Here is a 24,293-nt window from a genome sequence, read left to right as displayed (position 1 = left end):
TCTCCCATTCCATTGCTTTTTATCTTTTCTCTCTCCTCTGTTCTTCTTCCTTTGTAGATCTCTTTCTCATTCACTGTAAACCTAGATCGACTATTTAAGCTATTTGAAATAACCAAGGGTTTCGACCTCACTTAATTCTATAGTTCTCTCTCTCTCTCTCTCTCTCTCTCTCTCTCCAAACTAGATTGACTCCCATTGTCTTTTGATAAGCTTTCGGATCTCCCATGGTGGACTCATCAAAGACCTACAACAGTGGCACTGAAACTTCAATGGGCGAGGCCCAATGATGATGAATAGATTTGTTGTCAACCAACTGGTGAATAAGAAGAGCAAGGCTCGCTTTGATGTGGGCAAGATGAAGATCATCTAAGCTCAGACAAAGATTTTTCATTTTGCTTTATTCTTTGGGAAATTGTTATATCTTAAATTACATTTTGCACTCCTAAACTTTTCTAATGCACATTTTGCACACTAAATAATGACATTTGTTACACTTTGAACCTCGACATCAAGTTTGTTGTTAATTTGGATGAAAATCCAAAATTTAGAGGATAAAGTGTAATCAGGAGTATAGTTTAAGTTGGTAAAGTATATTTTATTATTTTTTTTAAGAAATTGAGAGGAAGGACAATTAGGTTTTTTTTACGTGATTCCATATTTTTCTATCCAAGTTAATAGTAAACTTGACATCGAGATGCAAAAGCAGTGCATTCGAAAATTTTATGGTACAAAGAGTAATTAGTAATATAGTTTAAAGTAGTAAAGTGTAATTTCCTTTTTTTTTTTCTTTATTTATTTAGTTTCGTTTGACTATGTTTGGATCTGAGGAAGTGTGGGAAAGTTGTTCTTGCTTTGGTTTTATCAACTAATACATGTTAAAGTTATTAGTAATGAAATATATGTGATTTATTTGCTCTAATTTTTATTAGAAAAATGGGAAACTGTAAGCTATTGAGAAACCAGTTCGTTTAACTTGTTATGGTCATTACGTAATGTATCTAGGTTTTGTGGATCCGATATTTTCCATAGTCAATTTGTAAACTTCTTGATTTCTTTTTCTTAGTTGGATTAGTATTCTTGTATTTCTCCCCTCAGTGGAATTTTTTTTTGCTTTTTTTGCTTTTTTTTTTTTTTTGGTTTTGTATTTTAATGCTCTGTTTGGCTATTGTCCATGTAGGTTTACAACATCAGGATGAGAGAAAGAGAGAGAGAGGGAGAGAGAGAAATCTACTTGCAAAAAGAAGAACAAAGCAGTGAAAAGAAAAAAAAAAGTGAATTAAGGGAATTTTTTTTACAAAAAAAAAAAGGATATTAAAATGCCAAGAAACTCTCTAAACTATAGGATACTGGCCATTACATCCCATGTACTTTTATTTTAGGCAATTTACTTCATAAACTTTACTCATGTGTCAAATCAATGCATCTATTACATAAATCCTAATATAAGAGAACGTGAACATGTTAATTGAATTAAAAAACCCTAACTATGCAAAAGACTAAGAACAACACAGATCTAACATGCTAGCAACTAAGAATGTGTGAAGAACTAGCAACTAAAGCGTGTTTGAATATAAAAAAATATATATGGCATAATTAAAAAAATGGTTTAGAAATTTTACTTGCATGTACCAACACTATTGAGCACTCCAAGCAAGAAAGCTTTTCTAGAGAAGGATTTGTAAGTAAGAAGTTGGTAGCCTTCTCAACTTGTTAGATGAGTGGGATCCTTGTCTAAGTCGTCTTACAAGATGAGAAGTAAAACACCAAAAATACATCACCACATCAACTTGGTTTGAGATACAAAAAGAAATAGAGGAAAGAATTCCCGTATTCTTTCTTCTAATATGTGAAGAAAGCACATGAGGAATAAAAATTCTATTAGCAGACAAAAAGAAAACAAGAAACCACTTTTAGATAATTAATTACCACTGACTCACTGAGTTTTTGACTTTTTTTTTTTTTTTTTTTTTGTGGATAGTAGAATTTTTGATTCGTTGAACAACTACAACACCCAAAAATTTTGTTAAAGAGCTGAGTTTTAAGATCATATTCCTTCTTCCTTTCAATTTGTTCTGCATAATTGTTCAATAACCAGGAATAATAATTGGCAACACAATTAAAGAGGATGAAGAAGAAGAATTTTGCTTTGCATAATTAATTTCAATACCTGAATATTCTTGTTTTGTTGGAGCATTGATCTCCTTCCAAGTTTTGGATGTGAACAAGCCAATCCTCACCCTATTAACTTTCCACTGAGATGGGACAATTCACAATGTTCAGCGTCTTCAAAGATGTAGGGCCAGGCATTTGTTTAGGCAATGATCTCAAATTTGAGCTCCAGATTGGGATGCTTTTCTACATGCAAGTGTACCTTACCATTAAAACTTGTTTTCTTGATGTGTTTTAATCCGGTTGTCCAATTAAGGCTTATGAATTATTGTTTTAAAATTTTTAATCATTATGACCTTAAAATTCATTTCATGAATTGCATTTGGAGATCATACAAAGAAAATTACAATTTTTCCCTTGAGACATGATATGGTGATGATATGCAGTGTAATACAGGAGATAAAATGGGAGTTGTAAAATTGAGTGTCTACACTTGCTGACCTCTGTTTTTGTTAAGTAAGATATGGAAAACCCCATTCAGCACGTTGGAGGACTCAACAAATTGTGGAAAACCCATGTTTTCTGTATAAAATTCTCACTTAATTTTTTTTTTCCCGGTATATTATTTTTATTCAAGTGGGGTATTTTTGCCATCCAAGCATGTTAAATCAAAGTTTATCATGAGACCTTTCCAATGACTTCCCACTCGAATCAATTGGTGGCCATTTGATTATAATTTAATCAAAATTAAACTATAATCACATGTCACAAAAATGGACGATGTTTTTAATCATAAATTTGATTTTTTGCAATATCTTATCTGTTTCAACCCCAATCTAGGCCCAAGAATTGTAATTTTAAGGGGAAATTCATGATCTTCAAAATGAGCACAAATTCATTGATATCATATGATTGGACTTATGATCAAACTTTGACTAAATCCCATTTAGGGTTGGTTAAATTAGGTCAAAAATGTTAGGGCTCATATTAGTATTTTGGCATGCAAATCAAAGCTAGACAATTATTTCAACACACCTCCCACGCAATATTTTTTTTCTCATTTAGTTTCATGCTTGATCCTATAATTCTTCTCCTCTTTCCATATGGGAAAACCTTTTGACCAAAACTATCAAATACTTTATAGCACTATCTATCTTTAAGAGTTCAATTCCTATTCTTTAATAGAAATGAGGAATGAATTACTTAATTCACAAGGTATATTAATTATTTTCTTACAAGAAATAGAATTTCCTTTCAAATATCAAGGAATAGACTTTTTTCCACAAAGGAACCTCAAAAGTAATCATGTTCATTTTCCTCCTTAGACAAGAAAAACCAAATAGATATTCAAATCATAATAGGAATTTAAGGCATTTATAAACACTCACCAATCTAGGAATCAATCTACAAGCTTCCAAGAATTTCCAAATGTCAAAACTTAATTGAATTCAACCCTTACAGTCTTGAAGAACTTCTACATCCCAATCTTTAAAATTTAAAAACATTCAAATTAAGAAACCTTATTCATATTCCAAGTGTTCCATTGGAGATAAGCTTCAACGCCTCTTGAAACTTCAAGAATCCTTATCAGCGGAGTTCTGTCAAATTTGAACTCTACATTCCAGAAGAACTTTTATCTGCAACCCTACAAAAATAGAACATTCAAAGAGTGTGGAGAACTGGAATATAAGGGTTTCTAACAAGCAAAAACTGGATATTTATCATAATTCTATTGAAAAAGCCTTTCGATCTATTTTCCAATAAAATTGGAGGACATTTTGTGTTCAAATCAAGGTTACATTAGTGCAACTCTTGAAACAAAGACCTTTTCAGTAGATGATTTCAATATGCTACTAATTTCGTAGCTCAAACCTTTTTTCTTTAAAACCCCAAGGACTTTTTATATGAGGATGTGCCAATTCAGTTACAAAATTCTTAGCTAAAAAAATGAGTTTGAAAGATATTAAATCAACAGTTATTCTTTTATACTAGAACACAAATATAAAAAATTATACTTATTCATTTATACAAATTTACATTTGAAAACTAACTTCAATTATTTGTTTTCTAAACTATAAATTTTGCATTACACCACCACTACAAATAGGCAGCTAAGAATATGTTACCGTGTCTGTGCAATCAAGTCCTACAAATTTTATTGTCTCAACCAAAAAAAAAAAGTCCTACAAATTTTATAACTGACACCAACCTGTACGAGTTACAAAGCAATGGCATTATTTTGTTCATTTTTATATGGGTTGAAGAAGGGTAGAAACTTTTGCACCGTGGATGACTTCACCTGCCAAAAAACCAAATTAAGGAGAATGAAAAGGGAGACAAGTGACAACCAACTAAAATAATAGCCCAGAACGACATCAAATGAAATATAATAAAGACATGAACTCATCAAGATAACATTTACATCTATATTTACGCTATCGACCAATATTTTTATGACGGATAATTGAACCAATTTAATTATCTTTCAAAAACAAAAGAAAACGAAAAAAAAGAAGAAGAAGTAGAAAGACCCTAAATAGGGGAAGAAATAAATGAAGAAACTCTTAAGAAAAACTCATGGAATAATTCATTGAAGTGATTAATAGTAAACCACAATTGTGTGTACTCCTTGTGAGTGTTTGTTCCTAAAAAGCAAAAAGGTAATTGTTTCAAAATCCTTAAGAGAATGTATCTCTTGTGTTGTATAACTTGTCACACTTTTCATGAATATTTTTTAGAAAATTCACATGTGAGTGATGAAGTTAGTTAAAAGGTGAAGTCTCACGTTAGATATTAATGAAAAAAGTAAATGGTTAATATATTACAATTAAGCTCGTACTGAAACTTGCAAATCAATTAAATAAATTTCATTCTGATGTGCATAAAAATAGAAATAAATAAAAAGGATATGTTAGCCAAATGAAGAACACATAGTTTTGGATTCAAAACTTACCAAACACGCGTAATTAGGGGAGGGAAACCTGCATTTCTATTAAAAAAAATACATTAGGAACATATATTTTCTAAAGATTATTACGAAAACTATTGGGTTAGTTAAAGATAATGAGTTATAAAAAAAAAAAAAAAAAAAAAAAAATTAAAGATACTGAGAGAGATTTGAGCTATATAAGCGACATGAGTTGTGCCCAAACTTTTGAAAAATTTAAGTATAAGAAATTTTCACTTATTCTTTTGTTTTTTCTACGAAAGTAGAGGAATTCACTGAAATAACTCATTACCTAACGAGATATCATTCTTCTTAAAGTTTGCAGGAACGCACACGTGCTACTTTGTCAAATTCTGTTCCTTCTCTACTATATCTGTGTTTGAATGACTCTGGCATGGTGCTGATATCCAATTCCTGGAGGGTAGTAACAAACCTCAATCCATCTGGAATCATCCTTAGTGCCTGACAAGCAATTTCCAAATGACAGAGTATTTTCATGGCTTCTTCCTCCACCACCCACTCCGACAGGTATGTTAAATCACTTAGGACAAGAGAACGAAGGTGAGGAAATCCATTTTTATTGCAAGTCATTCGATTCCCTTCAAAGGAATTGAGAAGGAGGCGGAGGATTTTTAATTTGCGCAACTTCCCTAATATTGGCATTGGGTCTTCCTGAAGAAAAGTGAACTTTAAGGTTAACTTGGCAATATGTTGACAGATTTCCTCATCTTCTGGCAACTGCCGTATCTTCGACTTCAAATTCAACCTATATAAATGAGGACAACTTGATACCATTGATACTATATCTGTTGTCTCTTCATTGCAAGGATCAGTGCCAATGACAAGAACCCGAAGAGAAGGAAATGTTGGTGGCAGATTACATTTGTTGAGATCAACATTCACTAGCGTCTGCAAATTAGGAAGATTAGCCAACTCCAACTTCTCACTTACCCTATAATTTATGGGCAGATACAAATGCCTCAATTTTTCCATCTTCTTGAACACATTTGGCACTCTAAAACCGTTTGTGCAGGACCGCAAATCTAATGTCTGCAAGCACCTCAAATTGCCTACGGATGATGGCACGTTATCTATGTTGCTGTTTTTCAGAGATAAGAATCTCAAGTGGATAAGACATCCGATGTCTTTAGGTAATTCTCCCTTATAAAAGCCAAAGTTCTTGAGATTTAAGACTCTAAGTGATTTAAAGTTCTTGAACATAGATTTCACCAAATAAGAACTATTCAAATTATCAGGGCAAAAGTATAAAAGAGACCTGAGGTGAGGATAATCTTTGGATATCGTCAAGCGAAGCGGTGGATCAGAATTATGTTGTTCCTCGTTGATGGCAATTCTTCGAACTTTATCATCATTCTCTCTCCTTTCTTTCAAAGAAGGAATATTTATGATTTGAAGAAAATTTTCCTCTTGGGCCTTTGAGACACAAAAGAATAGCATAAAATCATGGATTCGACATGTTTTGATCCTTCCAAATGAGTCCCTTTTCCCAATTTGGACCATGCACCTTCGATCTAGTTCCTCTAAAAATTTTTCTCCCTCCGTCTCCATTGTATTTCTTTCATGCTGAATTTCTGGTATAAAACCTTCTGCCATCCACATTCGAATTAATTCCTTTGCTGGTATCTCAAAACCCTTTGGAAAATGGCCCAGGTGTAGAAAGCATTGTTTCAAACAAGGAGACAAATCATAATAACTTAAAGCTAACCTTTCGATCACTTGTAAGTCTTCTTTTATACAAACATGCCCAACCTGATCCCGCCACTGCTCCGATGTCATTGGTGCTAAATTGCATTGAAGTAAGAAGATGGCCCAAGGAATACCCCCACAATCTTTAACCATTTCCTTCCCTAAATTCTTCATCTCATTACTGATTATAAAGTCTGTGCAAAGACAAAAACAATGAAAAAAATCACTACAACAATAACATTAAGGATATATATATATTACATTTATTGTTCTTATACATCTTACATTGTAAATTAAATCATATCAAAAAAAAAAAAACATTGTAAATTAAACAAATGTATATGGACATTGTTTATTGTTTGTGCAAATGTGTACTTTACATGAATAGTACATGGTAAACCTATAGTCGTAGATTAAATAAATGTGTATGATATTGTACATTTTTCGTGCAATTGTGTAAACTTTACATGAATAGTACATGGTAAATCTATAATTGTCCTAACATCAAACCATATTTTAAGATTCAAAAGCCTGTAAAATCTGTAAAATGGCTTTAAAATTTATTAAACAATTGGTACTTTTTATTGGGAGAAATGATATATAGACCCTTTTTTTTTAACCGTAGTTGTTATTGGATATCCTTGCTCCCTGCATATGTAATATACGGATTTATTAATTTTAATTTTTCCAAATTCTGGTTGATTATGGGTCTGTTTGGGATCTGCTTATATTACTGAAATTGAAAACTTTTTGCTGAAAGTATAATAGATAAAAGTAAAAGTTAGATGAAATAATACAGTGGAAGTTATAAATAGTATTAAAAAGTGCAGTAGAACCCATGAATAGTAGTAAAAATAAGCTAAATAGTAAAATAATTTTTGCCAAATGCACACTATGTCTAGAGTTCATTCTCTTTCGACTGAAACGCCAAAAATACCATACTGGTAAGCAAACTGGAATGAGAACCTTGGGCTAAATTCTAGTCCATTCTTGTTTCTTAAAAAAAAATAATAATAATAAAAAAATAAAACTTAGCTATTTTGAATTTATTATTATTATATTTTATAGTTGATGATGAGTAATTATAAGTGTTAATGTTTAGGTTCAGGACTCACCTCCACTAGCTTATGGAAGCTTTGTATCAAGATGCTATTATTTTTTAAATGGATGAATGTTCCATTTTCAAAAAACAAAAAAAAAAAGTTGCCTTTTCCTCCACACGAAAGTGCTGTAGTTCTAGCCAATTTGGCTAACTTTTAGTAATAAAGATACAAATTTCTTCTAAAAAAACAAAAATAGTCTTGGTCAAAAAGATTAGAGAAATATTTCAATATATACTATTACTAGTATTGAATTTTTTTTTTTTTTAATTTGTTCATCAAATGCTAGTTCACCATATAACTTTTTTTTCTTGAGGCAACGTTTTTTTTTCTTGCAAGCACAATACGTTTGTGTGTTTTGATATTTATCTTTTCATTTTATAAAGCTATATACTATATAACAAATAAAAATTCATATCTTAAAAAAAAATTTATATAAGTTGTTTTTAATGTCTTCTAAATTATTTTACTAATTATTCAGCACAAAAAAATTTATTTTATTAATTAGTTCGTGTTTTTATACAGACAAATTAGGAATCATTTCCGACTAAATAAATTCTTACATTTGTAATGTAAGACTATGATCTACTCTTCTTCCCCATATTTACTAATACCCAAAAAAATCCTTCAAAAGAAAACAATAGACTGAAGTAGGATTAGAAATTGCTAGTACCTTGTCTCTGAGCCATTAGTATCTTCTCAAACAATTGCCAACTCTTTTCATAATCGAGACACTGCAATTCATGAACTAAACAATTGGCATCTACTTTTGAAGGCAAATCTTTATTACGAGAGGTGAGCAATATTTTGCGTTCCTCCCATGGGAAGGCGTTGACTAGCCTATCCCAATCCTTAAAAGTCTAAATTCTATCTAGAATCACCAGACACTCATTTTCCCTCTGAACTTCACAAAGTTTTAGAGTGAGATTTGAATCTGACAACTGTAGAACAGCTTTCCATTGCTCTTCAGACGTTGAAGGGCAAAGGGACGACAAAATTTCTTCCCAAACCTTTCTTGGTTTGATTTGTTGAGAGAGAGATATCCAAGCACGGCAAGGAAATTTATCTGCAACAGTGGGGTGGTTATAAACTGAAGAGGATAAAATATGAGCCTGGCGGGCCTATGGTAATGGGCCTGACGGATGGGAACTGTTGGGCCAGTTTAAAGATGATCCAACACTCTTCGAAGGCCCATCGCCGAAGGGCACAGTAAGGGCCCATGATCTAAGATCTCTATCGCTCATTGCCTAGAAACGCCCTAGAATTCTAATATGGAAATCCGAGCACAAGGGTGATTCTAGAAGACACGCACACTGAAAATAGATCTCCTCTATAAGGAAAACCTTGCTCACCACGCTCAGAAAGACTTGAAGTAGAGTCCCATATGGAAAAGACTTGGACATCAAGAAGGAAAAGCCGACTCTCTACTACTATAAAAGCCCTAATACCCTCGCAAATCAAGGTACGCATAATTTACCCTCTCTAGCACTCTAGAGTTGTGAGAATAGTTCTAACTTGACCTTCGGAGAGTATTTGGCCGGCACCACACCGGTGCTCTCTAAGGTTTTCTTTCAATCATTTTTGTTGTGCAGGTTCGCTTCGAGTCGTGAGTGCTGTGTGACCTATTGGTGATATTTTCGGCATCATCAATTGGCGCCGTCTGTGGGAAAACGTAGCACATTATCGCTTCCTAGACAAAAGAGTTACATGGTACTCACTCGCTCAATGGCGACCACTAACGACGTTCAAGAAGAAGAAGAAGCCCCTACGACCACTCTTGAGAGACAGGTCAGGATGCTCGCCACAGCCGTGGAGCGTCTCACCAAACAAAACCACGACCTAGAAGAGCAGCTGAACCAGAAAAATGCAGCAACCAATAACCAAGGAGCGGATCAAAAAGGGACCAGCGCTGAAAGGAGGAATCACGAAGGACCATAGGAGAGCAAAGCCCCAAGCAGACCAGAGCGACGGGACACTAGCATTCCTTCTCTGGCAGATACGGCTCCACCACCCATCATCGCGGAGATGCAGGCGATGAAGGAACAGATGGAAGTGATGATGAATGCTCTCAAGGGACGAGTGTCCAATGATCTTGACGACTTTGTCAACCGGACTGACTTGCCATTTACGACAACCGTCAACTCCTTCCCCCTGCCAAGTAAGTTCCGCATGCCAAATATGGATAGTTATGATGGGGTCAAGGACCCTCTAGATCACCTAGAGACCTTCAAGACCCTGATGCACCTTCAGGGAGTGGCAGACGCGATTATGTGCAGGGCCTTTCCTACAACCCTAAAGGGCGCAGCAAGGATTTGGTTCAGCCGGCTAGCACCTAACTCCATTAGCACTTTCAAGGAGCTAAGCGCTCAATTTACTACGCACTTCATTGGAGGACATCGGTATAAGAAGTCCACAGCTTGTTTAATGAATATCAAGCAGCGAGAGGAGGAGACATTAAGGGCATACATATCACGCTTCAATAAAGTGGCGCTCTCGATCGACGAAGCCGACGACAAGATACTGGTAGCAGCATTCACGAATGGGCTGAAGGGGGGTAAGTTTTTGTTCTCACTATACAAGAACGACCCAAAGACTATGTCAGAGGTGCTTTACAGGGCCACCAAATATATGAATGCTGAAGACGCGTTATTAGCCCGAGAAGATAGGCCCAAGAAAAGAGACAGACAAGAAGACCCCCGACAGGACCAGGGGCGGAAGAAAGGCAGGATGGGAGAACGAAGGGAGGAGAGACGCCCTAAACCCATGGGCGGAAGGTTCACGAGTTTCACCCCGTTAACAGCCCCGATAGACCAAGTCCTAATGCAGATTAAAGACGAAGGGGCCCTGACGTTTCCGGGAAAGCTGAAGAGTAATTCCAACAAACGATCCAGGGATAAATATTGCCGCTTCCACCGTGACCATGGTCACGACACAGCCGATTGCTACGACTTGAAGCAGCAAATTGAAGCCCTTATCCGACAAGGAAAGCTGCAAAAGTTCGTTAGCAAGGAGAGAATGGATCCACCCCCGCAAGAACAACACCCTCGGCGAGAGAACGAGCGACCAAGACCTCCCATAGGAGACATAAGGATGATAATTGGAGGAACAGTTGTAACCGGGTCTTCAAAAAAGGCCCGCAAAACGTACCTCCGAATGGTGCAGAGTGTCCAGCTGACGGGCACCATGCCGAAGATAGCAAGGAGAGAAGGCCCCATTATCGAGTTCTCAGAAGAAGATGCACGACGCCTACACCATCCACATGATGATGCCCTCGTCGTCAGCATGCGGGTAGGACCGTAGGAGACTACAACATGCACCGGGTGTTGATCGACAACGGTAGCTCGGTCGATATCTTGTACTATCCGGCGTTCCAGCAAATGAGGATTGACAAGGAGCGATTGATACCGATGAACTCCTCGCTCGTTGGTTTCGAAGGGAGCCGGGTATTCCCTTTGGGCACGGTCACGTTATCAGTGACGGTAGGCGATTACCCCCAATAAATCACCAGGGACGTAACCTTCCTGGTGGTCGATTGCTCATCCGCTTACAACGCTATCCTCGGACGACCCACGCTCAACTCGTGGAAGGCGGTGACATCAACTTACCATCTGATGATCAAGTTTCCTACGGATTATGGAGCAGGAGAGCTCCGCGGAAGTCAAATGGCCGCACGGGAATGCTACGTGGCTATGATGGAGATGGAAGACCAAATCCAGACCTTGAACATAGAAAAGCACCGAACGGTGGCAGAACCAACAGAGAAGCTAGAGGAGATAATACTCGACAGCTCCAATCCGGACCGAACAACCAAGATCGGAACGCTCGCCAAACCCACAATCCGTCAAGAGCTCATAACTTTCTTGAGGAGCAATCAAGATGTGTTCGGCTGGAGTTATGACGACATGCCAGGAATCAATCCCTCAGTCATGGTACATAAGTTGAATGTATTGCCCTCCTTTCCACCAGTCCGACAGAAGAAGAGAGTGTTCGTCCCGGAACGAGACCAAGCAATAGCGGAAGAAGTCCGCAAACTACAAGAGGCAAGCTTCATTAGGGAAGTCTACTATCTCGATTGGCTGGCGAATGTAGTAATCGTGAAAAAAGCGAGCGGCAAGTGGTGGATGTGCGTGGACTTCACCGATCTTAACAAAGCGTGTCCCAAAGATAGCTATCCCCTTCCAAGGGTCGACGTCCTAGTAGACTCGACGGCTCAACACCAGTTACTAAGCTTCATGGACGCTTTCTCGGGTTATAACCAGATCCGCATGCGCGAGGCTGATCAGGAGAAGACTTCGTTCGTGACCAGTCAAGGACTCTTCTGTTACAAAGTAATGCCATTCGGCCTAAAAAATGCGGGGGCAACATACCAAAGACTGATGAACAAGATATTCGCGCAGCAAATCGGGAGGAATGTTCAGGTCTATGTCGATGACATGCTAGTGAAGAGCCGGAAGGAGGAAGACCACCTGGAAGATCTTAGGGAAACATTCGGTATGCTTCGATCCTATAACATGAAGCTCAATCTGGGAAAGTGCACATTCGGCGTAACGGCAGGAAAATTCCTAGGATTCATGGTATCTCAAAGGGGGATTGAGGCTAACCCGGACAAGATCCGAGCCATAATAGAGATGCCCCCCCCCCCCCCCGGCGAAATGTGAAGGAAGTACTAAGCCTTAACGGCAAGATAGCGGCGTTAAATAGATTCGTGTCGAGAGCCACGGACAAGTGTTTGCCCTTCTTTCGCACGTTAAAGAAGTCTTTCGAGTGGACGGACGAGTGTCAGCGAGCATTCGAGGAGTTGAAAGCATATCTATCTTCACCACCCCTACTGAGTCCCTCGCAACCAGGTGAAGAACTCTTCCTCTACTTGGCTGTCTCCCCTGTCGCAGTCAGCGCAGCCTTAATTAGAGAAGAGGATAGGGTACAGAAGCCTGTATACTACGCCAGCCGGGCGCTCCGCGGTGTCGAGGAAAGATACCCACCTATGGAGAAACTCGCTTTTGCATTAGTCACGGCGGCTCGCAAGCTCAAGCCCTACTTTCAAGCCCATACCATGAACGTAATGACCGACAAACCCTTGCGAAGGGCATTGAGTAATCCTAAAGTTGCAGGTCGACTGACGCTGTGGGTGATAGAATTGAGCGAGTTTGATATTAAGTACCGTCCACGTGCAGCTATTAAAGGATAGGTCGTAGCCAACTTCATAGCAGAATTTACTCGTGACGAAGACAAGGGGGCAGAAGGGTCCCCTCAGTGGAGCATATATACCGATTGATCATCCAATCAGCGAGCCGGGAGGGCCGATATCGTATTGCTGTCACCTGAAGGAGACAAGATTGAATGTATGGTCCGTCTCGACTTCCCCACCACCAACAATGAAGCGGAATACGAAGCAGTGGTGGCAGGCCTCGACCTAGCCAAAGCCGCTGGAGCCGAGAGCATAGTCGTTTACTGCGACTCTCAGGTCGTGACCAATCAAATAAACGGAGATTATGAATGCAAGGGGGAAAGGATGAAGAGATATATTGATCAAGTAAGGGCGAGAATCGACGGGCTAGAAGCTAAGGTCATCCAAATCCCCAGGGGAGAAAATGAGCTCGCCGATCGGCTAGCCAAAATCGCTTCAGCAGAACATATGATAACACCGGGTAATGTACTTTCTTTTGTTCAACTTTCTCCACTAATAGACCCTGGCAACATGCAGGAGATACACTCCGAAAGTAACTGGACTACATAGATAATTTCATACTTGAAGGACGGGTTACTGCCAGATGAGAAGGAGGCAGCAAGAAAGCTAAAGGTCCAAGCGGCAAGGTTCGTCTTGATAAAAGACATCCTATACAAGAGAGGTTTTTCCCGTCCATATCTAAGATGCTTGGGTGCCGAAGAGGCAGACTACGTAATAAGGGAAGTACACGAAGGGATATGCGGGAACCATTCTGGATCGAGGTCGTTGGTGCACAAACTGGTACGAGCTGGGTATTACTTGCCAAACATGCAGAAGGATGCCGAGTCTTACGTTAAATGCTGCGACAAATGCCAGAGATTCAGCAATGTTATTGGACAGCCAGCTGAGGAGCTAACCCCTATGACGGCTCGATGGCCGTTCGCTCAGTGGGGACTAGATATCATGGGACCTTTCCCAACGGCGGTAAGGCAGCTGAAGTTCTTGGTAGTGGGTATTGACTACTTCACAAAATGGGTAGAAGCGGAAGCCTTGGCCACCATTACAGAAAAGAACATTAGAAGTTTTGTCTAGAGGTGCATCATATGCAGGTTTGGTATTCTTAGAGTCCTTGTCTCAGATAACGGGAGGCAGTTCGACAACGGCTACTTCCGGGATTTCTGCTCACAGCTAGGAATAAAAAACCACTACTCATCACCCGCCCATCCTCAGGCTAATGGCCAGGTTGAAGTCACGAACCGATCCCTGCTTAAGATTATCAAGACTCGGCTCGAGGGGGCAAAGAGCATATGGCCCGAAGAATTGCCAAGCATACGATGGGCATACAGGACAACGGCGAGGACCCCAACAGGAGAGACGCCATTCCGACTAACATACGGGAGCGAGGTGGTCATCCCGGTAGAAGTTGGGCTCACGAGTTACAGGGTTCACAACCATGACGAGAGCAGGAATGACGAAACTATGAGGCTACAGCTAGACCTGATAGATGAGGTTAGGTCGGCGGCGGAGCAAAGGATCGCTAGATACCAGGATCGCATGGCCAGACAGTACAACTCCCGGGTCCGACACAGAGACTTCCAAGTAGGAGACCTCGTACTCAGGAAGGTCATGGGTGTGACTAGAGACCCTACACAGGGAAAGCTCGGCCCCAATTGGGAAGGACCTTATTGAGTTACGTCATGGAAAAGGAAAGGAACCTACCACTTGGAGACAACAGACGGAGAGAAGTTGCCGCATCCATGGAATGCCGAGCACTTGAGAAAGTACTACCAGTAATAGTAACACGGCGAACAGCAACCAGCTTTTTCTTAAGTTTTTTAATTATTAGTTTTTCTTCAGCTATTTTTTGCTACAATCTAGTCGTGCCTTTTTAAGCCCAAGGGGGCAGGCACTTTTCCCTTACGCATTTCTATTAAGAATAATAATCAGATACGATTTTGATTTTCTACATGGATGTGTTATTATAATTGCCCACAATGGACGGATACAAAATAAAGTCCACAAGATGGGCGGATACAAAATAAAGTCCACAAGGTGGACGGATCATTCCAGAAGGGTGACCACTTGAAGTCCAAAATGGACGGATATAAAATAAAGTCCACAAGATGGATGGATCATCCTACATAGATGATAAAATAAAGTCCACAAGGTGGACGGATCATCCCAAAAGGGTGACCACTTGAAGTCCAAAATGGACGAATATAAAATAAAGTCCACAAGATGGACGGATCGTCCTACATAGATGATAAAATAAAGTCCACAAGGTGGACGGATCATCCCAGAAGGGTGACCACTTGAAGTCCAAAATGGACGGATATAAAATAAAGTCCACAAGATGGACGGATCGTCCTACATAGATGATAAAATAAAGTCCACAAGGTAGACGGATCATCCCAGAAGGATGACCACTTGAAGTCCTAAATAGATGGATATAAAACATGTCCACAAAATGGACGAACCACACCACGAGGATGACGATTGGAAGTCCAAAATGGACGAATCCAAAATGAGTTTACAAAGTGGACGGATCATTCTACAAGGGTGACGAGCCTAGTCCAAAGTGGACGGGTAGACGGGTTTCCAAAGAATAAATTCTTAGAATAAAAAATATACCTATACATGCCGGATCCAATAAGTAATTAATAGCTGGACGGATGAAAATAGGTCAAACAATGACAGAATTCAAGAGCAAAATTAGAAAATTCAAAAAATTAAAACATTTAACATATAAAATGAAGTGAACGAATGCATTTGACAAAAAATAGGCCATTAAAAGGCAATGTTTACATATCATCAACAACGGATGAGAATTGTTCCCAAAGTACATGAAAAAGAAAAAATCTAGCTACTGAACTTTGTCCGCATTGACGACGGACTGAGGAACCATTTCCGTATCAGGCTTAGCTTACTCAACTTTTGCTGGTACTGACTCCTCGTCACCAAGGGCATCGTCATTAGCAAAGAGGTCGTCTGTATCCTCTGAAGTAGCAGGAACGACGGATGTCTGAGCTGGGTCTTCAACTTTGAACTTCGAAATGTCCAAGTCCGGATAAGCTTGCTTGACCTGACGGAGGGCATCCATGAAGCCTTGATGGAAAGAATCACCTAGCTCAGTAATTAGGGCGTCGGAGTCACGGTACTCACGAACCGCAACGTCCTTAGCCTGACGGACTTCATTTTTCAGATCTTCTATCTCCTTGTCCTTGCTCTCTAGAGCCTTCTTTGCCTCTTCCGTCACCTGTTCAAGGCTTTTCCTTGCCTTCTCTGAAAGTTCAAGCTTCTTCTCCATCTTGGGTTTCCAGTTTTGCAACTGAAGAAGTTCTTCCTCCGTCTGCTCCGCTTTCACCCGTACACGATCCAAGGCCGTCTCATGGCTGAGGCACCGTCCCATCAACCCCTTCATCATGACCATTGCCTAAAAAATAATAACAACGATAGTTATGAAACGAACAATGGGCAAAGAGGATGTAATTTGCATTTGAATAGTAGACGGGCTGTCTTACCTGTGTAATTGCAAAAAGGCCCGTCTCACCCATGGCCTCCGTCGAATGATTGCCTAGGTCTTCATAATCCTCCGCCGATATGATGGAGGAAATCTGTTCTAAAGCGTGCTTAGAATCCTCTCGAAGAAGGACGGGCGGCTTCTCTTGATCCTTCGACGGTCCCTTCATTAGGCCCTTGCCAACCCCATGCTTGATTGGAGTTGCCGTCTTCGGAGGCTCCGCCATAAGTCCCACGACGGGTTCCAAAGACACTTTGGCCTTCTTGGCCTGACGATCCCCTTTGGGCTGAGTTTTCCTCTTGGCAGACGGATTGCTTGGGCCCGTCACAGGGGGATCATCGCCGGTCTTCTTTGCGGCTTTGGCTATGATCAAAGCTCTTCTCTTGGCGTCATCCATCTCTGAAACATGGACGGGGGTATTAATTATCAAATAAGTTACGTAGCTTACCAAGAATAGGGTGACGAACTTACGCCTCCTAATCTGTGCTTCGTATTTGACGGCTGCAAATGTTGGTTCTGGTCCGTCGCAATACCAATGAATGGTCTTAAGTGTCACGAGCTTCGCCCAAATCCTTTCCTCCGGCTGGGTCTTTGAGAAGATTTTCTCAAGGAAGGCGAACTCCTTAAAATCGACTTGGGGGCGTTGTCTAACTGCAAAGAAGAGAGGACGGTTAGATTGTTTCAAACATACATAATGAAAATAAGTTAAAAATTTTGAGGACGGTCCATACTAGACGGGTATAATATGCCCCAAGTAGTGTCGACGGGCATGAAATCCGTGTCCCCTGGACGACACATCCAACCGTCACCCTCTAGGAAGAAGTAACGGCTCTTCCAATCCCTATTTGAGTCCGGCGTATCATAGATGACTTTCAATAGCGGACTCCTGGGGACGAAGCTATATATTCCCCTAGACTTATCTATTTCGTCCGGACGGTAGCAATGAAGGAACTCTCTAACCGTCAGCCTCTTGGCTCCGTCGGACATTGCGCCGTACAAGATCTCCATCGCTATGAAGACCCTCCAAGCATTAGGGGAAATCTGGTTCACGGATAATCCCAGATGACGGAGGAGCTCACGGTGAAGCGAACTCAAGGGGAACCTGAGTCCGGCCTTCAACATTTGCTCATAAACCCCGACACCATCTACCCCTTCATAATAACATTTCTCTGATTTATAGGGTAGACGGATGGAAATATTTTCTGGAATTTGATAGTTATCCCTAAACGTCTTAAAGTGCTTCTCTTTGATGACAGACGAAAAGTAATTCACCGTCCATTCTGGTAGCATGACGAACTCCCTGAGCCCATCAGCACCAACGACGAATCTAACAATCTGTTCCTCATCGTCATCAGATCCTTTGTCTTGTTCAACCACCTCCATATCCTCATATGTTGAGGACGAGGAGGAGGTGGACGGACTCCTATCATCACTAGGACTATCTTGTTCTCTATGACCGGACGGATATACTTCCGTCACGAACAACCGACTGATTACTGGACGCACTAGACATTTCCTACATAAAACGACAAGAGCCTAAGACTCTGACGGGGTCTATGTGTCCATAACGGGTGTGGATGGTAAGAAAAATTAAAACAAGATTGACTTTGAGAAGAGCACTTACCAATTTTATAAACGAAATGAGGAAGTATAGCACTGACGGTTGAAGCAACTGGACGGATTCAGCCCCTGACAAAACGTGACGGGTATGCTCTGACAGGTGACGGGTGAGCTCTGACAGGTTAATTTTTGCTGAAACTGGAGAAATGTGAGGGATAACTCCCCTTATTTATAAGGGAGATGCACGGAATTCGAAGCGTCGCTTCGATCCGAGATAAAACCCAATCAAATTATGACACGTGTCACCATCATTAATGACTTTCGTACATCCTGTCTGTAGTTGGTATGGTCGACGGACTCCTTGTTTGCATCGTCATCCTACCTTGTATGAATCCGTCAACCCATTGTCACCATGACCTTTAAACCTCCTTTTTGTTTTATTGGCCTCATTCCGTCATAGAAAATATCCGTCACACCCTTTACCTTAGGATCGTCACCCCATGGTTCCTTTGTCCTAGAAGCTGACGGACCCTTGGGATGAAGGGGGCAACTAAAGAGGATAAAATATAAGCCTAGCGGGCCTATGGTAATGGGCCTGACGGATGGGAACTGTTGGGCCAGTTTAAAGATGATCCAACACTCTTCGAAGGCCCATCGCCGAAGGGCACAGTAAGGGCCCATGATCTAAGATCTCTATCGCTCATTGCCTAGAAACGCCCTAGAATTCCAATATGGAAATCCGAGCACAAGGGTGATTCTAGAAGACACGCACACTGAAAATAGATCTCCTCTATAAGGAAAACCTTGCTCACCACACTCAGAAAGACTTGAAGTAGAGTCCCATATGGAAAAGACTTGGACATCAAGAAGGAAAAGCCGACTCTCTACTACTATAAAAGTCCTAATACCCTTGCAAATCAAGGTACGCATAATTTACCCTCTCTAGCACTCTAGAGTTGTGAGAATAGTTCTAACTTAACCTTCGGAGAGTATTTGGCCGGCACCACATCGGTGCTCTCTAAGGTTTTCTTTCAATCATTTTTGTTGTGCAGGTTCGCTTCGAGTCGGGAGTACTGTGTGACCTATTGGTGATATTTTCGGCATCATCATAAACCATCCTGGTAAGAGTAGTTTTTCCGATACCAGCCATACCACATATGAAAGCAGTTCTACTGTTTTCGTTCAGCAAAAATTTCACCAATTTATCTACATCATCATTCAACTTAACAACATCATGTTCATGATCAGGAGTAGTTTCCCTTTGCTGTGGTCGCCTGTCGCCAACTCCTCTCGCGTTGTAGTACGTCCTTTCCAAATAACAAATTTTTTTCCTGATTTTCCCAACGTCTGATCTAACCTTGTAGATAGTAATTGCTTCATCCAAGATGCAAGTATACCTCTTCATGACCTTTTGTACGCCTCCACCCCTTCTGCTTGCAACATTGAAGGAATATTTCTTAATGACAACTTCTGCATCACAAAGAAGATTTCTTATTTCAGCAACACACCGTCTTAAAGTCTCTGATTCATCTTGCCTCATATCTGCATCTTTTAATAAGCCTTGCATCACATTGAGCTCAGTTTTTAGCAGCTCAACCTCGTTACTCACCCCGCACAAGAATTTTACTCCTGGTACGAGAGAGACACCAGCCCTTGTCACGCCACCCAAAACAGCAGCCTCAGCCATTTCGCTTCACCGAAAAGAAGATGAATTGGAGATTTGGAAGATAATCTGTGAAAACTTTGCCAGAATTGGCACTCTCTGTATGTATGATTTCAGTCAACCCTGCCCTTATGTCGCAAAATATTCACCTAACATTATTGCAAGTGTGTGTAATCTGAAGATGAGCGAATGCACGCACTTTAAGAAAGCATCAAGTTAGATTAAACTAGAATTTAAAAAAATTAAGAGAGAGAGAGAGAAAAAGGTTCGTTGAAGGCAGGAACTAGACGCAATAAGGCCGGAACTACTCTAAAGCATATGCATATACAATAGGCGATAAGTATAAAGCATAGAGAGTAAGGGAAGAGAGATGTAAACACAAGATAGCACCGAGACATGTTATCGAAGAGGAAACCAAAGAACTCGAGAAAAAACCTCTCCGCGGCCTTTCAAGCCGAAATGATCCACAAGTGAGTAAGTTGGAATACAAGGATACCAAAAAAGACCTTCTAAGCCTAATCTACACAAAGTACTTGAGCTCTCAAAGCTCCAGCTACCAATGGACTTCTCGGAGTTTTGTCTTCAATAATTATCCGGATCCGACAATACCGCCCTATTGCATTTGTCAAGCCTCACCAACATATTTTGGCAAATTCTCAATGCTTCCCATTCCCCAAAACACTCTTTACACTCTGAATAAGTGCGGGTTGTGTTTGGGTACAAATCTCCTCTTAAGGTATAACAATGGGAGAGGGGAGGAGAAGGGACTACAAGAATTTCTCTCTTTTTGTGGATGAGTAGCTCTTTCTAAAATTGTGGGTGTTGTAGAAACCTCTTTAGGGTTTTCGTCTTAATAGTCTCCTTACAATTTTGTGTGTAATGAGGGTATATATAGTATGGGCAAAGGGTATAAGAGTCACACTTAAAGTTCTAGCTGTCAATGTATCTCGTGGGTCATCTCGTGACATGGCCAACTTACGAGATGAGTCACGAAACACACTGACTCTTCAACTTCTGGCATGTGCTCCTCATATGACCTTCAATTGTGGTGATCAAATTTTTACCACTTAAGACTAAACCCATTACAATTAAATCCCCCAAAAAATACAAGGAAATAAATTAATGCAATTACAACACTTTTTGTCATGGAATAAAGTCAACATAAATGTTATGTGAAAAACCATAACTTAGCAGTATAGATAGATAACATTTGGAGAAATAATTTCAAATATATTACATCTCATTAGAAAGGAAAAATGAAATGCAAATTGTTAAAATTAAGATAATTAAGTCTCCAATAGTTGAATAAGGGATATAGATTTCAGTTCCTGTCTACACGAAAAACTAATTAGTGTATTGGCCTAATGATAAAGAGAAGGAAAAAAAGAAGAGAGAAGACTAAGAGAGAGAGAGAGAGAGAGAGATAATAGAGAAGATATATTTTTTTAAAAGAGAGAGAAAAATAAAAAAATAATTGTTTTTTTTTTTCCTTTGTTGCTACAGTAGACTACCAAAGATGGTAATTTACTATAGCAAGGTTGTTAAATTTTTTACCTATGACACCACTGATGTAGCATGTATTTTGTTGTTTGTGGTGCTAAAAATAAGGCATCGGTCATATTTTTCATATGTTCTCCTTGTATTCTCTTATGTGACGACCTCTAAAATAAGCCTTATATATGTCTAGGGTTATGAGAAAAGAAACTCTATACAAATATATAAGCATGGGCCGAAAATCAGATTTGAAAATTTGAATTCCCGTAACCTCGATAGATAGTATCTGTCGAGCCTCATTAAATCTCGATAGATAGCTATCTGTCGAGCTCTTTGTTCACAGGTGTCGAGCTATCTGTCCAGCTTTAGTGAACAGTTTTTCTTCACTTGTTTCTTGGTCCAATCTTCATAACTTTAATACTAGACTTGAATAACATGTTTCTTGAAATATTAAACACATCCTAGATCTACCCAAATACAAATAAAGTGCGTTTTGTCAGAGGATTAGCCAATTACATAAAATAGTGGCATATGTTCCTAACAAGTGAATCACATATATCCTAACAATTTACAATAATTAAAATTAAATTATTTGATAATATATTTGTAGTTATAGTGAAATTTTAAATTTCTTAAAATTTGGGTAACATTTGAGTTTTATCCAAAATAAAATATCTTTACAATTAATGAGCCACTTGATAATTAGGTAATAAAGTTTCATTTAGAGTAAACTATTTTAATAACTAATGAAAGTATAGCTACCGATTACCACGCACCACTGCTAAGAGTTAGGATTCAAATCTCTAGGAGGGACCTTCACACATATATATACCTAAATTAATCTAAAGTAGAATTTCTATCTTGTATTTTTTTTTTTTTTAAATGTAGCTACTTGGCGCTTTAACCCAAATTTATTATATAGTATATGAAAATTAGAACTAAGATTTGGTTGTGTAAGTTTGCAAATAAGTTCATAATATAACAAATTATTATTTGCTATTGCTAATATAAAGTCCATTTCATAATAAAAATTAAATTTATTTATTTTTATTTATAAATTAAATATAAGGTTAGTGAATCTAATTTTGATAACTTTATAAAGCAAATTTTTTCTATATAATTAACATAATTTCAACTATAATTAGTAATTAATAATTAGCATAGGTTTATTAAAAGGTGAAAAGTTTTAGTTTTGGTGTTTACCATATATGGAGAGATCAAGGGTCCGTTTGGATATAACTTATTTTGCTGAAACTGAAAACGGAAAACTGAAAACACTGTAGCAAAATAATTTTTAAATATGTGAATAGTACCGTGGGACCCATTTTTAATGCAAAAATTGATAAAAAATGAAATTTGTGGGTCCATGAACAGTGCATCCGTGCACTGTTCATAGCAGACTGGTCAAAAGTTGTGGCTACTGTTGCATGAACAGTAGCCGCTTGTGGGAAAAACGCGTAAAAAAAAAAAAAAAAAAAGGAAAACACAGAAACGCAATTAAGTAAAAACGCAACGCTATCCAAACGCACAACAAGTTAATCAAATAATTCATTAACAAACTCGAGCTCAAGTTAATCAAGTTAACCATTCATAGTTTAAGTCGGAGGCTACTGTGAATTGGGATTTGGGAGTTGGGTTCACTATTTTACTAAGTTGAGGTTCATTGTAGAGCACACTTTCATGATACATAGTGAATTGTCTTTGCCTGATAATCTCTCTTTGCTAAAATTTAATATTAAAATGAGAATGTTGTCCTATAAAAAAAAAATGAGAATGTTGTAGCATTTTAATGTTAAATGATTAATTTAATGTTAAAATGAGTGAGGGAATATTATTTGAATTTTTTTTTCCTGTATTTGCACCCACAGTAATCTTAAATTTTTTTCCTCAAAGGAACAAGACCTAGATTTTTTAGCAATTAATTTCTTTACTTCAATAATGATTCTAGGATGCATAATTTTTCAAATTTCTCTTTTGTGATGCAGGGCAACAAATGTGATAGGGGCTAAAATATCATTCTAGCTTAACAAAACTTTAAAATCCATAAATATGACAATCTATACGGAAAAGAAAAACTACTGTAATGAGGTAAAATCTAGCACTCCTCTCATTGCCATAGAAGGCATAGCAAGTTCTACAATCCTTGAGGTTAAAGTACAATTATTTCAGAGCAGCCAGAGCTGTCCAAATTATAAACACTAAAATGTTTGAAAAGAAATTAAACTCCGAAATGGTTATCAACTCAACTCAATGCTTGCCTAAAACATCAATTATGATTTATGAGCAATCAGAGAAATGGAAAAGATAAATAATAATTTGATACCACTCGCAACAGAAAATTTTCAAACTTTTATCTTACATATGCAATGGCTATGATCGCATGTCATAAAATTTAAAATTGCAAACACTTATCCCAACAGTTTAAGGGCCTCATTTTTTCACCACACCACCACTTTAAAATTCTCTTACTTCACATCCCTAACTTTTTTCTGAAAGTCATCCAATTAATCTTTGTTGCAGCGGAAGTATAAGCGGAGTAAACAAAAATAGGTTTCTGGTAGATTTGAAGCTGAAGCCAGTAACCATCAGCAGGAAGTGAAATTGAAACAATACCAATTCAACTAGAATATTTGTTGGTCAAGGATGGCCAGTTGAAAAGTAATTATTATTTAGATAAAAAGTTTAGGGTGTTTTTTTAAATAAAAAAGAAAAAGAAAAAGAAAAAACTAGTCCATAGTCTCATTACCCTTTAGGTTTAATAATGCAAGGGTCACTAGACAGACTACACAATGTATACATGTTGAGCATCTTTGCTCGGTACATGGTCCACTGTCGAAGGGCAACATATGAGAATGAAACAAGGCAGCATATGCACAGTGCCTAAGCAGTGTTTATGCCATATAGCAGGGCTAAGCTAATTCATGCTTCTTGAGTGAAGAAAGAGAGAAACAGGATTGATGAAAGTTATCAAATTTAATAAAACCACATTACAACTGTCTTTATCCAAATTGTTAAAGACTTGAGTT

The 24,293-nt window shown here is 38.7% G+C and overlaps 1 protein-coding gene across 1 annotated transcript; it reads right to left on the bottom strand.

The window, feature by feature from the left end:
* Positions 1-3,455: 3,455 nt before the first annotated feature.
* On the bottom strand, positions 3,456-11,078 carry LOC126705146 (probable disease resistance protein RXW24L). Its single transcript, XM_050404087.1, has 6 exons — positions 11,011-11,078; positions 8,537-8,703; positions 5,349-6,957; positions 5,063-5,098; positions 4,319-4,408; positions 3,456-3,754 (listed from the first exon to the last, which is right to left on the bottom strand). The coding sequence occupies exons 1-3, from the start codon at positions 11,076-11,078 to the stop codon at positions 5,369-5,371; spliced, it is 1,824 nt and encodes a 607-aa protein (XP_050260044.1). The 3' UTR covers positions 3,456-3,754; positions 4,319-4,408; positions 5,063-5,098; positions 5,349-5,368.
* Positions 11,079-24,293: the final 13,215 nt, after the last annotated feature.

This window comes from Quercus robur, chromosome 11, assembly GCF_932294415.1.
Source record: "Quercus robur chromosome 11, dhQueRobu3.1, whole genome shotgun sequence".
NCBI classification, from domain to species: Eukaryota; Viridiplantae; Streptophyta; class Magnoliopsida; order Fagales; family Fagaceae; genus Quercus; species Quercus robur.
Note: the sequence above shows the minus strand (reverse complement) of the source record. Positions and strands in the feature narration are given on the sequence as shown.